At 33.3% G+C, this 15,595-nt stretch overlaps 1 protein-coding gene across 1 annotated transcript; it reads right to left on the reverse strand.

The window, feature by feature from the left end:
* Nucleotides 1–905: 905 nt before the first annotated feature.
* LOC132721307 (uncharacterized) lies at nucleotides 906–8,479 on the reverse strand. Its single transcript, XM_060705586.1, has 2 exons — nucleotides 8,216–8,479; nucleotides 906–2,240 (listed from the first exon to the last, which is right to left on the reverse strand). The coding sequence occupies exon 2, from the start codon at nucleotides 2,163–2,165 to the stop codon at nucleotides 963–965; it is 1,203 nt and encodes a 400-aa protein (XP_060561569.1). The 5' UTR covers nucleotides 2,166–2,240; nucleotides 8,216–8,479; the 3' UTR covers nucleotides 906–962.
* Nucleotides 8,480–15,595: the final 7,116 nt, after the last annotated feature.

Here is a 15,595-nt window from a genome sequence, read left to right on the forward strand (position 1 = left end):
TATTTTCGAGAGCGCCAAAATCGGACATTTTTATGAACAATAATGCCCTCGCGTAAAGAACGATTCGCCAGCCCTTCATACCGTTCAACTTATATTTTCGAGTGCACAAAACTTAACATTTTCAGCGAAAAATGTGAAACTATTCTTCTGCGTAAAGTGGTTTAAAAATGAACGTTCTGAAAAATTGGTGCTCTTGCGCTTTGGGCGATTCGTCAAGCCTAAATAGTGAATACCGTATATTTATGTATTTAAGTCCCGAAAACTGAACGTTTACTTCTTAAAACGTGCAACTTGTATATGAGTTAAGCTGATCGGAAATGTTCAGAAAAGTGTTGCCCTCACGGTTTGGGCGATCTGTCAATCCTTCATGTCACATTACTGGTTATTTTCGAGTGCGTCAAACTGAACATGTGTACCTATTCATCTGCTTTTTTGTATTTATTTTCAAAAAAGCGAATTGGAAATGTTCAGAAAATGCTGCTCTCGTTTGTTTACGATTTGCGCCAGTTAAACATAACATTTTCTTCAGAATGTATGTAACTATTCATTAGTTCTTGCATTTGGTTACACAGAGAGGAACTATTACAAGAGGGATGAAGTTCTTATGATAACTTGTCAGGAGTTCTTGTGATAACTGTCACGAGGTTCTTTTGAAAACTTTTGTATTAAGTGGATCGGAAATGTTAAAAAATGTTGGCCTCGATTTGGAAAGATACGACAACCTTGATATCGTATTACTGATTTATTTTCAAGTGCTCCAACAAATGTTTCCCGCCCTGGTTTGATTTTTGCATACTTTGAAATTTAATCTTGTCCCTTATTTAAGCTTCACGTTATATTTCATGTAATTTTGAAAGTGAAAAGGGTACCCTAGTAAACAAAAACAACAGATTATAAATCAAATAACAATATATTATTTATTTAAAGCCTAACAACAATGAAATAAATTAACAAAAATAAAACTATTTTACAGCGTCTTTAAGCCGTTGCACGTTTGGTACCCATTTGGAATATCTCCCACCTTTACTTGGAAATGAAATCTCTGTTTTACTGCGTTCGAAAAACTTGTCATCCATAAAATTTCTTATTTCTGATTGTTGAGAAAAATCAAACAATTCAGCACTTGAGACCATAACGGGCGTTCTTTTATGAGTTCTTGATGGCGGGAATCCACCAGCTACAGTTTTTGTTCTTTGTAAACTGTCAAAAAGATCCTTCCGAGTAGAGTTATTTTCATATTGTCCAGGTTCCGGAAGATTCACAACCTTTCCACTTCTGTCCGGCATCAGAATCGTAGTGGCTGATTTTGGATCCTTTTTTATTCTATATTCAGTATTCTTCATTTTTAAGAAATCTGTGTATTTAATAGGTTCATTTACTAAAAACACGTGTTCGCCAATGCTTATAGGTTGGTAAACTGAAACCGGAAGCGCACATCTATCCCGCATTTTAGAAACTACATGTCGCGGTTTAGAGCTATCACGATCATGGAAACGATCAGTTCTCGATTCAGTGTCTTTTTGGCTATCTGAGAAATCTGCGTCACTAGAACCTTGATTTTCCGTTTTTAAAAGAGAGGAATCTATCACATGAGCGCATGTTTTCAATGGACTTCGGGGTGGAATTTGAGTTCTTAATCCGTAACTGCTGACACTTACATTTATCTTTTCCCTACGTGAAGAATTGTCATCGGACAATTTATCCCTTGTAAGTAAACTGTTTCTATTCAGTTGATTGATATGAAAATCTTTGTTGTTTGCCACGGCTTCGATATGCTCTTGTTCCATGCTATCCCGCTTCATCCTGGACTTTAGCTGCTGGATCCCTCTTAAAAGCGTGCTATTAGGTATTCTCCGTCCTGGTACCCTTGCCCATTGTTCATAATGCTTATGATCCACATTCACGGTCGAATCGAAACCGGGTACCACTGTTTTGACCCTTTCATAATTAGGTATGACTACATTTGGTGCGAATTTTACTTGTAGAACTTGACCTTCACTGTTTCTTTTCTGCTGATTTACCGGGACTTCCGGTAAGTGTTCATGAAAATCAGTTTTATGTCGGACATGACTTGGTAAGTCTTTTGTTAATGTCGGCCGATCAAATCCTAACTCGTTACTAACAGGTTTTCCAGTTGGAATCGATGGCAAGTCCGAAATTGGCATTCTTTGCTCACGTTTACTTAAAGGTCCTTGTCCATTTATTGTGTCAGAACTTCATCATTACCAATTTATTGGTATCTGAAATTATAACATACAAGCTGTACAAAATTACTAATAATTTAGGATAGACTGTCAGTGCGTATTTTAATGAAAGAACCAGTCTTGGAGCCTCGGACTGAAGTCGTCTTGAGTCAGTGTCAATTCATTATACATTTATATGCTGAAAACCTGGTTTAATAATTCAGTAATAGAGCAAGTTTGCACATTTGATAACACCGTATCAATTTTTATAATGCATGAAGTAAAAACTGTTTTAAATATAAAGAAAAGAAATAACAAACAATGATAGATAACTTCGTCTGCAAATATGAAGTCAAATATATAACTTTATTTTCTAAAATCAAATTGAAGTATGTAACTCAATTTGTTATAATTAAATTAAAATATATTTTATTTTTTATATGGTTCATGGAACTATTTATGAATTCACAATTTCATCACCAAAGTTATCTTGAAAATTCTTTGGCATATATGTAATGTTCGAGGATAGCAGATGTTTAATCACTAGACAATGTTCTTTTTGTTCTTTGCGCATTTTTTAAAAAATCCCAAAAAACAAAATAATCCTGCTGCTTTAACTTCAGATACGTCTCGTATGTGCGTCACTTTCGCGTGACTTGACTAAATCTATTTATAGAAACATATGACTTGCTCATTATCCTTGACTACATGTATTTCTAATGATCAACCATAATTATTCAACAATTTAACTGTCCATTTTTCCGATAACTGGGTCGGTTAGAAAATTAGAATAATTATTTCCGGTTAGAACTTGAAAACAAGGTTTGGTTTTATGTACACGGTGACTTATTGCGTACAGCCTTTGTCAATAAATATTGAATAGATTTTTATAAGCATTATTCTCATTGCTGTAGAGGAAAAATGGTCTATAAATTATGTAGAACAAACAGGGTTAAATAAGCTATATTTATTTAGTTTTGATATATAAACAGTGCAGTTTCCCTTACGACATCTCTTTACATTCATTGTCTTTTATCTTTATTTTTATAAACGGTATGCTAATGTTTGCTGCACCGGAAGGTAGATTTATTCTTCAACACCAGTGCTACACAATAATTATTATTTTGGGATGCAAATCAAGGAATAAACTTAATTGTTTTGAAATAATCTTAAAGTAGTATTAAATTCTTATTTTGTAATTATAAATAAATGTGATATTTAATGTCAATGCATTTTTTTTCAGGACCTGTCAACAAGCTTCAAAGCTGCTGTATTGCCACGGTGTCTCATCAATATATAATTTCATAAATATATCATCATGCACACAAAGGGTGTTTTAAAAAGCATAAAGTGTACGTACTCATTTGTACCAGGAAAGAATATATTTCTTAAACAAATTTCTTATTTCATTCTAAAAGCAAGTGTTTAAACGTTTTTAGCTCACCTGTCACAAAGTGACAGGGTGAGCTTTTGTGATCGCTTTTCGTCCGGCGTCCGTCCGTCCGTCGTCCGTCCGTCCGTCCGTCCGTAAACTTTTACTTTAAATGACATCTCCTCATAAACCACTAAGCCAATTTCATCCAAACTTCACAGGAATGTTCCTTTGGTGGTCACCTTTAAAAATTGCTCAAAGAATTTAATTCCATGCAGAACTCTGGTTGCCATGGCAACCGAAAGAAAAAACTTTAAATATCTTCTTTTAAAAATCCATAAGAGCTAGAGCTTAGATATTTGGCATGAAACATCTTCTAGTGAGTGTCTACCAAGTTTGTTCAAATAAAAGCCCTGGGGTCAAAATTGGCCCCGCCCCGGGGGGTCATTGATTTTCCCTATATGCATATAGTAAAAACTTAAAAAATCTTCTTTTAAAGAACCCAAAGAGCTAGAGCTAAGATATTTAGCATGAAATATGTTCTAATGGGTGTCTACCAAGTTTGTTCAAATAAAAGATCTGGGGTCAAAATTGGCCCCGCCCGGGGGGTCATTGATTTTCCCTATATGCATATAGTAAAAACTTAAAAAATCTTCTTTTAAAGAACTCAAAGAGCTATGGCTAAGATATTGAGCATCAAACATGTTCTAATAGGTGTCTACGAAGTTTGTTCAAATAAAAGCCCTGGGGTCAAAATTGGCCCCGCCCCAGGGGGTCATTGATTTTCCCTATATGCATATAGTAAAAACTTAAAAAATCTTCTTTTAAAGAACCAAAAGAGTTAGAGCTAAGATATTTAGCATGAAACATCTTCTAATAAGTGTCTACCAAGTTTGTTCAAATAAAAGCCCTGGGGTCAAAATTGGCCCCGCCCCGGGGGGTCATTGATTTTCCCTATATGCATATAGTAAAAACTTAAAAAATCTTCTTTTAAAGAACTCAAAGAGCTATGGCTAAGATATTTAGCATCAAACATGTTCTAATAGGTGTCTACCAAGTTTGTTCAAATAAAAGCCCTGGGGTCAAAATTGGCACCGCCCCGGGGGTCATTGATTTTCCTTATATGTGTATAGCAAAAAATTAAAAAATCTTCTTTGAAAAAACCTAAATAGCTAGAGTTAAGATATTAAGCATGAAAAATCTTTTAGTGAGTGTCTACAAAGTTTGTTCAAATAAAAGACCTGGGGTCAAAATTCGCCCCGCCCCGGGGGTCATTGATTTTCTTTATATGTGTATAGCAAAAACTTAAAATCTTCTTTGAAAAAATCTAAATAGCTAGAGTTTAGATATTAAGCCTGAAACATCTTCTAGTAAGTGTCTACAAAGTTTGTTCAAATAAAAGCCCTGGCCCGGCCCCAGGGGTGTCATTGTTTTAAACTATATGTGTATAGTAAAAACTTTAAAAAAATCTTCTTTTAAAAAGCCCAATGAGCTAGAGCTTAGATGTTTAGCATGAAACATCTTCTTATGGGTGTCTACCAATTTTGTGCAAATAAAAGCCCTTTGGTTAAATTGGCCCTGCAACGTTGGGGGCCTATATACAGGTGAGCGACCTCAGGGCCATCATGGCCCTCTTGTTATAGTCTTAGAATGAAAAATCTAAAGATTTTATTTATACTCCAAACTTTGTTACATCCGACGACAAGTAAGCCTGCTTGTTAAAATTGCACTCGGCCCTCGATTTCACAGCCTTAATTAAGTATCACTTAAGTGAGACACGTGGTAAGGTATTTGCAACAGGAAAACAAATAAGTGAAACAAAAACTGCAAACAAAGATCTTTGACCAGTTTCAAAAATGTTTGAATAGTATACTAGTTAACATTTAAGACAAAATAACACCTCATGAGACAAATTGTAAGTTAACATTTATTTTGTTATATTTGTTTTCTATATCTGATATAATTTATGTAGTTAATGTTAATTAAATGTTAATGTTAATGCATCTCTTCTTACTATATGAACGATGCTAAATTGGATATACTATTCTGTTAATATGTATTATACTTGTTTATGTATATATCTATGTTCACCTCTGTAAATATGTTATGCTCTTCAATATTGGAGGAAATAAAAGTATTTATATATGTTTTATTGACATGACGTTTTAGCTATTTATATACTGGTACTTAAATAAAAACACCTTCTCTCTACTTTTTCTACATAATTCTTGATACTGTCGTATTGGATATAAGTAGCTGTTCAAAATAAATTTTTATCACTAGTTAATGCGTGTCATGCGTTTTAATTTAGATGCCTTATATCAATGAAATTTTCGCGTTAATTGATGAGCTTTTTAATATCTCCAATTCGAGACTAAACTTATAATATGACACATTGTTTAACTTTTTGTTTTTCTAACGACACACTGACAGGCATGTCGACAAAAAAGTGTATTTTTTATGACTGACACACATATAAGATTTAATGAAGGTTAAGGTGTGTTTGATTTCTATTTTATTTTTGATACAAAATAAACTGTTCCTTTTAGAGGGACTAGTAATTTTGAATTATGATTTTTTTTTCAAAACGACGATGATGATAATGATGATTATGGCAATTCTTGGTTGCAAATGATAAAGAGTGTATTTGAAGAAAATATAGAAAAATGGCAGCAGCTACTGTCATTGATTTGTGGGTGTGTGGGTGGGGGTTGGGTCTGGCTCCAAGTCAAAGCGACAGCGTTAAAGCAATATGGCGAATTTTCAGCTTCTCTTGCTAAGGGAGACCTTAATCCAATTTCTGCATTTTTTTTGGTATGAGAGTGTGCATGAGTAGACAGTAGCTGGAGAGTAGCGTTCTCAGTTTTCGATGCTTGCACTACCGCTAAAGAAACAGACTAAAACCAACCTTACACATTTTCAATTTTTCCTATTTGGGCGTTATTGAGGGATTCCGTTTTTTTTCTTTATTTTAAAGTTATTTTAATGCTTTAAATTTATTATTTTCCTACTAGCCATGAAAATATAAGCGTCGAGAAAATATTACCAAATCATGTGTTTTGTAATCCCTATTTCGCAGGTTAAAGCAAAAATTGAGATATCTTAACTGAATGATTTGTTGATTAGTTGACAAGAAGTACCGGTTGTGTTGAACAGAGCTCTTAAATGGAAATTGTAAATACTTTAATTCAAGTCATACCTTGGTTTTTCATGGATTCAATATAAGAAAAAGTGTACGTATTAATGGTACATGTATTTATAACAGCATTTTTTAAAACCTTGACGACCAAAATATTTAGAACTTTTGATTTTTTCCGCTTTCAACGAAAGTTATTGATAAATCAATCTGTGCGAAATCCATAATAAATCCTTTTATTTGTTTAAATATAACTTCAATAATGGTTTGCACACTTGCATATTTTTCTGAAAACATTTGTGATAACTTAAAAATCATATATTGCTATTATTATATGCTATTTATTTATAAATTACCTGTTAAAATCCCTTAAGAGGAAAGATAAAAAGAGGAACAATTAATTTGTATATTCGTTTTTATATTAATTTATCTTTTTGGACCGATTGTATTTGTTATTACAGGTTGAAATGTGTATTTGTTCAAAATGATTAACGCGTCTCTTTATCTCAACTACAACGGTCCTCTTATCGTCTTTAAGATATCGACTTAACGGTGACGCATGAGAATTTCAAATCTTAGACTATTAGATAGGCTTATTCAATAACGGATCTGCGTCCGTAATACACTGCTGAGATCAAAACACATTGCATCTTTGTCTTAAAGAAAAAGAAAAAAAAAGAGAGAGAAAAAAAGGAAGTGTTTATTATTTTTAAAGGATTTTTACCTTATTTACAAAATTGCCTAAATCAACCATACACGAGTCTGTGTTAGCGAAATCAGTTGTTTCAACACTGATGATGAAACTGTTGATAATGTCATAGTTTATGAAATAAACAAAATGTTTCAGGAAGTTATGTTACACACAAGGATACCATTTTAATTGTTCACACATCTACATCCAATCTGTCTTCAGTACCATGTATTTTTTTTAATGTTCACATACAACATATAGCCATGACAGAAGAAGTATAAATTTTATGTGGGGCGAAGCTGAAGTTGATGTGTGTGTGTATGTGATTTAGGGGTTATGGGGTGAGATGGGCGCCTTTTGATGATAAAATTGGTGGTGCTTGGACTTTTCGTTTATGGTTTATGTCAGAAGTCTCTTCTCAGTGAAGTTTTTATCGTGTATTTCTTTTTTATTTTCAATGTTTAAGTATATGGTTCAGGTACTAATATTGTTTTTTTTGTAATATCTATTTCTTAAGTAGTGCTTAATTTTTTGTATATTTTGTATAACTCTTAACATTAACAGATAATGCAAATCACCCTCATGTATTTGATTTTTTTTGGAAACAATAACATAGATTTCACAAAACTTTTTTGTATACATGTACTTTTAAATCTAAAGAGCTTGAAAAAAACATAGATTTCACAAAACTTTTTTGTATACATGTACATTTAAATCTAAAGAGCTTGAAAAAAACTTCTGTCGATAATTTTATTCAGTAAAAATTATATATACTTTTTCTTGCATTTGAATGAAAACTTTCCAATTGATAAAAAAAGAGAAAAAAATCTCACCTTGAAAATCTTGTTAAAATCCGTTTTTAAATTTTTTGTCTTACAAAAAAAATCAAATATTTTTGTCAAGTTTTCAACCTCTTTATCTTAGTGCTCATGTGCAATCCATTCATTTGATCCATTAAGTGTATTATCTCAAATTGTTATGTACACAAGACTTCGGCAATGTTAAGACCATGGCATACATTTTGAATATCGCATTATCCACGCCACTATTACCTTTAAGACAAGAACAATAGCAAACAATAGCTAACAATAGCTAGCATGCAGATGTTGAGTGATTATTTAAAACAAATCAATAAATTAGTTCAGGTGATTAATAAATTTATAGCATATTGCCTGTATGTTCGAATCAGTAGTGTGACGTTCGACTAGTGTTATTATATATTTATCGCGAAATCTATACCCGGATACAGTAAATGCTGTTTAAAATGGTAGTTACGGGAGCACGCGATGTCATATAATCAACTATATGAGCACAACGGTTGTTTATTTTGAAATTCATCAACTGACATAGTGAATTTAAGGCCGGGTGTCGGTTAATTATGAAATATATAGACAAAAATGGTAAAATCCGCTAAATTGATATGATTTGCTACTGTAAAGTTTTATCGCAAAATATATGTATGAATACAGTTACCACTGTTTATATGAACACATGGGGTACAAATTGTTCGCAATTTATGTAATACTATGACTGCAATATGAACACTTTCAGAGTGAATGGATGATAAAAAATACTTATGGATGATGAAGAAAGTGTAGAAATGTTCGTAAAAAACCCACAATATTCTCGAGACAACCGTGACAAAAAACATTTGCCTGATTCCAATGCAGATTCAATTTGTACAAGTTTGGAGGGTCTTCTTTGCACAATATAAAGCTCAAAGCTCTAACCCCAAAAAATATGTCCTGGAGATCTCCGCATTGCATGGCCCTTTTTTTGACTGGCTATTTGTTCTTTCTATATATAAATTGTATACATTTTCGGAAAATACATCATTTTCGAGAGCTAACTGTTTAAACACCATTTGTCTGATTTAAATGCTGATTCAATTTTGTACAAGTTTGGAGAGTCTTCTTTGCACAATATAAGACCCAAAACCCTAACCCAAACCATATGTCCGGCAGATTTCCGCCTAGCATCGTCGTTTTGTTCCGGCGATTTGTTCTTTCTGTATATAAATTGTATAAATTTTAGGAAAATACACCATTTTTCAGAGCCAACCGTTTAAACATTAGTTGTCTGATCCAATCCTAATTCGTTTTTGTACAGGTTTTGAGGGTTTTCTTTTCACCTTATAAGGCACAAAGCCCTAACACAAGCAATATGTCCGGGAGATTTCCGCGTGGCATTGTCGTCTTTTGTTCCGGCGATTTGTTCTTTCTGTATATAAAGTGAATAAAAACACCATTTTTCTGAGCCAACCGTTTAAAAAATCATTTCACTGATTCCAATGCGGATTCGATTTTGTGCAAGTTTGGAGGGTCTTATGTGCACAAAATAATGCTCGAAGTCCTAACCCAAGAAATATGTGCTAGAGATTTTCGCGTGTCATGGTAGTTTTTTGTTCCGGCGATTTGTTTTTTCTGTATATAAAGTGTATAAAAACACCATTTTCCTGGGCCAACCATTTAAACACCATTCCAATGCAGATTCAATTTTGTATAAGTTTTGAGGGTCTTCTTTACACAATATAATGCCCAAAGCCCAAACCTAAGAAATTTGTTCGGGAGAATTCCGCCTGTCATGGTCCTTTTTTGGACCGGCGATTTGTTCTTTCTGGATATAAATTGTATAAATTTTAGGAAATACACCATTTTCTAGAGCCAACCGTTTAAACATTAGTTGTCTGATCCAATGCTGATTCGATTTTGTACAAGTTTGGAAGATCTTCTTTGCACAATATAGGGCCCAATGCCCCAACCCAAGCAAAATGTCCGGGAGATTTCCGCGTTACATGGTCGATTTTCTTGTTCCGGCGATTTGTTCTTTCTGTATATAAATTGTATAAAAATACCATTTTCCTGCGCCAACCGTTTAAATGATTTTAATGCGGATTCTGTTTTGTACAAGTTTGGAGGGTCTTCTGGGCACAATATAAGACTCAAAGCCCTGAAGTATGTACTAGAGATTTCCGCATGGCATGGTCGTTGTATGTTTCTCTAAATAAAGCGTATTAAAACACCATTTTCCTGAGCCAACCGTTTAAAAATAATTTCTCTGATTCCAATGCAGATTCGATTTTGTACAAGTTTGGAGGGTTTTCTGTGCAAAATATAAGGCTCATAGTTCCAACCCAAGACATATGTAGTAGAGATTTCCGCGTGGCATGGTCGTTTTTTGTATAGTTTCTATACAGTTAGTTTTCTATACTGAACGCTATGTAATTTAAAAAAAAGCTGTACTTATCAAAGTGATTATATAAGTTTAGATGATTTTCTTTACAGAAATATAAGGCTCAAAGCTCTCCTGCAAGAAAAGAAATAGCAAGAGGTTTCAGTAAAATTGTTGCTTTTTGGACCGGCGATTTGTTATTATTGTATATACATTGTTGAAATGTCCGTAAAAAACACAATTGTGAAAAATCGTTTGCCTGATTCGAATGCGGATTCGATTTTGTACAAGTTTGGTGGATTTGCTTTCCTATAATATAAGGCCCAAAGCTCTAACCCAAGAAATATATCACGTAGATTTCCGCATGGCATGGTCGTTTTTCGGACTTGAGATTTGTTTTTTCTATAATTACAAATTATGTTAAAAAGCATTTTTGTTAAAATGGTGGCAATCATTAGGGACATATATGCCATTTAATATTCATCCCATTAATTGTCTGACATTTTTAAAAAATAAACCCCAGATCAATATTTATTATTATTATTATTATTATTATTATTATTAGTAGTAGTAGTAGTAGTAGTTGTAGTAGTAGTTGTAGTAGTAGCAGTAGCAGTAGCAGTAGTATTTGTATTATTTTTAATTTTTTTATTATTATTATTATTATTATTAAAATTATTATTATTATTATTATTATACATCAATTAATTGACTCATTGCAAAAGCTGGTGTTGGTTTATTTGATGGTGATGTTGTTTTTAAAGGCCATTTATGCCCCATTAATGCTTTCATTTTTATTTTTCAATAAATTTATATTTTTTGGTATTTTGTTACAGTTTCAAAAAAAAAAACTCATTTGTCATACACATGATTGTTTTTCCTTCTCTTGCTCTTTTGGCACTTAATCACATTTTGCTACCTTAATGACGCATTTCTGCACATTTAGCACTAGTTTTGTCAGTTATTTAACTTCTAACATGTTCTTAATCCTCATTATAGCATTATTAACACAGATTTAAAATAAATTGAGATATGCTATTTTTGTACGTTATTCATGTGTTACCTAATTGCAATAAAATATGTGAATATATTAATATATCATTTAATGAAATTAACATAAAATGATATGAAAACAGGTTATGGTTTTTATTAAAAGTAAAGTAAAATATTAATTCAGTACAAATCGATGATATGGACATTAAAAGATATATATTTGCAAACTATATGATTGACTATAAAACAAACTATAAACACTGTATGAATCTGGTGTACAAAATATGTGATATTAATCAGTCTATATAAATGAAAGGGACTCCGCTGGGGTTCCGTTTGATATGACGGGACGGGGATAATTTTTTTGCGATTTTAATACCATTTAATGTAGGTAATACCCTCTCTCAGAATATTTTTTTTATTGTACAAAATGACCTAAAATGACCAGCGTCTAAACGCAATTTTTACTCAAGTTTTTTTTTATAATTTATTTAATTTATTCATATCCGTTGTGCCCCAGTTGAGCTATGTATGATTTCCGACTTTTTTCTTCAGCTTTTGACCTCAGTGGAGCTCCTTCACTGTTATTGTTAAGTCCTCAAGTTTTCCCGGATTATCTATCAACAATTTATCGTTTATTATCAATGTTGATTACGAAGCTGCCTTTGTCTCAAAAAATATATAGGTAAAAACGATCTCTTAGATCCTTTATTCCTATTCAGTCTTCATTAGGGCGTTTACATACTTGTGAAACTACGCTCTTAGACTTTTTAAATGCATTAGATGATATTGTGAAAAAAATGTGACCAATTGTAAAACATTGGCTCTTCCGGCATAATGAGGGTAAGAGGTCTCGTACGTATAAGACCGATACACCAACTCATTTCGCCCGGTTATAAGGCTGTGTTCGTTGGCATGAAAGTAACACACTTTGTCTATTCTTGATTTAAAAGGACAACTGACTGCTATTAATTTCAAAATATAACTGATATTCTTTCTTCTACTGTATAAAAGAAAACATATCTATGTCACTGAACTCATATCTATGTCACTTTTGCCACCACAGGTCGCCATTTTATCATAATACAGAAAGTAGTTCCAATTTGTCGTCTTATTAGATATATATATGTCAGAAGTTCATCGCGAAGCATAAAAGCCGAGGAGATCATATTTGATCATTGACAAAGAAACCGTTACATTTAACTATATGCATAACGACACATGAACAAAGATACACTGGGGGAATGCGATACAGTGTTATCCTCAGGACTCTTGATTGCTTAGTGTGTTCGGGTAGTTGACACTACAACCAAACTCTTTCGTACATATGCTATAACTTTGTCTTACGTAATTTCAGGAGCTTCACCCTCATTGTTTAAGTAATACCTGGTGTAGCTGTCTATTCAAAATATAATAGAATGTCCTATTTAAATATTTTGACAAAATGATCCGCTATTATATCTCATACTATTCAAGTGGTCTACATGTAGTAAAACTGTCATTCCACATGCAAATATTGCATCATATTCATATATTTACACTACTTTGTGAAATTCATACGCAAGGAGAGAGTTTTAGAAGGATGTTGTTGTTGAATCATATATAGGCAGGCAATTGAAAAAGGGGGAAAATGTATAATTAGGAAATTATATGTAATAAATTGTGAAAAAATATACATGGAATTTGCTATTTAATCTTTTGAGAATTCCTCTTTCTTTATTGAAAAGATTTGGTCTATAATGGGCACATTTTCCATAAGTATTTCAAATATCAATAAAAATAGAAATGTTTCATTTAGATATTCTCAATAAGTACTGCTTGAAGAGAAAAAGAAATGTTGATACAGTTTCAAGTGATTTAGTATTAAAATTTGTATGTAATTGAAGTATATAACCACGAACTCATCTGTTGGTTTCATGTATTGAACGTTGTCTTTTTGTGTCGCCTTGAAAAGGTGACATATAGGGGTTACTTTTGTCGGCGGTGTCGGCGGCGGCGGCGTCTGTGTCGGCGTCGGTGTCGTTGTCGGCGTCGGCGTCGGTGTCCGCTAAAGCTTGTCCGGAGCATAACTCAGTCACTATAAGTCTGATTGACTTCAAACTTGGTATGCATGCTTCTTTCAATAACCCGAAGTGCAGTGCACAAGGACCGGTACTCTGCAGTTCTTATTTTTTGAGTTATTGCCCTTTGTTAATTTTCATACTTTAATTTTGTCCGGGCCATTTCTCTTCAACTAAAAAAGCTATAGACTTGAAACTTCATAGGATGATAGATCTCATTAAGAAGAAATGCAGTGCACAAGAACCAGTACTCTGCACTTCCTAATTTTTGAGTTATTGCCCTTTGTTAATTTTCATACTTTATTTTTGTCCGGGCCATTTCTCCTAATGTATAAAAGCCATGGACTTGAAACTTCATAGGATGATAGGTCTCATTAAGAAGAAGTGCAGTGCACAAGAACTGGTACTCTGCATTTCTTATTTTTTGAGTTATTGCCCTTTGTTTATTTTCATTTTTTAATTTTGTCCTGGCCATTTCTCCTTAAGTATAAAAGCTTTGGACTTGAAACTTCATAGGATGATAGATATTATTATTAAGAAGTGCAGTGCACAAGAATCGGTACTTTGCATTTCTTAATTTTTGAGTTATGGCCCTTTGTTAATTTTCATACTTAATTTTTGTCCTGGCCATTTCTCCGAAAGTATAAAAGTTATGGACTTGAAACTTCATAGGATGATAGGTCTCATTAAGAAGAAGTGCAGTGCACAAGAACTGGTACTCTGCATTTCTTATTTTTTGAGTTATTACCCTTTGTTTATTTTCATTTTTTAATTTTGTACGGGCCATTTCTCCTTAAGTATAAAAGCTATGGACTTGAAACTTCATAGGATGATAGATCTCATTAAAAAGAAGTGCAGTGCATAAGAACTGATACTCTGCATTTCTTATTTTTGAGTAATTGCCCTTTGTTGATTTTCTTACTTTATTTTTGTCCTGGTCATTTCTTCTCAAGTATGAAAGCTATGGACTTGAAACGTCATAGAATGATAGATCTTATTGATAAGAAGTGCAGTGTACAGAAATGCTGCTCTGCACGTATTATTTTTTTAGTTATTGCCCTTTGTTATTTTTCATATTTCATTTTTGTCCTGGCCATTTCCCCTAAACTACATTGTTCACAAGGCGACACATCCGACTCGCGGAGTTCTAGTTTCAAATATAGTCACTGGCAAGACAGGAATGTAAGAATCAAACTTTAGCGAAATGATGTGAATACGGCTGTGATTTAGATTCAGTGACCGAAGTGCCACTGTCAAGTTGCTAGAACATGGATACGATTAAACCTTTGACAAATCTTTTGTAGATACTGATACTTCATGGTTAAATGTTAAAGGATCAAAGAATCAACATTAGTATACTAAAAACAGTATGCTTTCTCATGTATCTAAGAAATATATACTTTTTGATTAGGTTTTGTCTCGCAAAAACGCATGTGGCGAGTCCAGCTTTACTGGTGGAGGAAGACCTCAGGTGCTCATCGGTGCATTAGATCAGGCACGAACCTTCACTTTGAGTAAAACCACCGACGTTTCAGAAACTAGCATGAAATAGTTCAAAGTCCCTGGCGGAAGGGACAAATAGGTTGAAGTTAACCTTAATTATTCGGCCACGTACGATCTTAGAAGTGACGACTTACAATCTTATATTGTCGTAAATAAAGGTAAGAAATCGTTGTATTCTGCTGGTACAAGTGAGAGCGTAGACACCGACCAATACATATTGTATTTCGAAGAAAACAGGAAGAACAACGAACATGCAACGTTTTTGGTCAATATGTTTTGTTTGGTGACCTGATGAAAGAAGACAAAATCTCAGTGCCAAGTAGCCATTTTTGAAAAAAAAGCGAGCCCCTTCTCATATTCTCTCAATTCAATGAAGGAAGACATTGAATAAGAACTAAACGTATGTTGCATTTCCCTTTTCAGTATTGGCATCAATCTGGAACTTAAGATATTATCAGTCCAAGCATAAATTTACTCGGTACACGA

This window comes from Ruditapes philippinarum, unplaced genomic scaffold (genome assembly GCF_026571515.1).
Source record: "Ruditapes philippinarum isolate M1 unplaced genomic scaffold, ASM2657151v2 ctg1039_1_1_1_1, whole genome shotgun sequence".
NCBI lineage: Eukaryota > Metazoa > Mollusca > Bivalvia > Venerida > Veneridae > Ruditapes > Ruditapes philippinarum.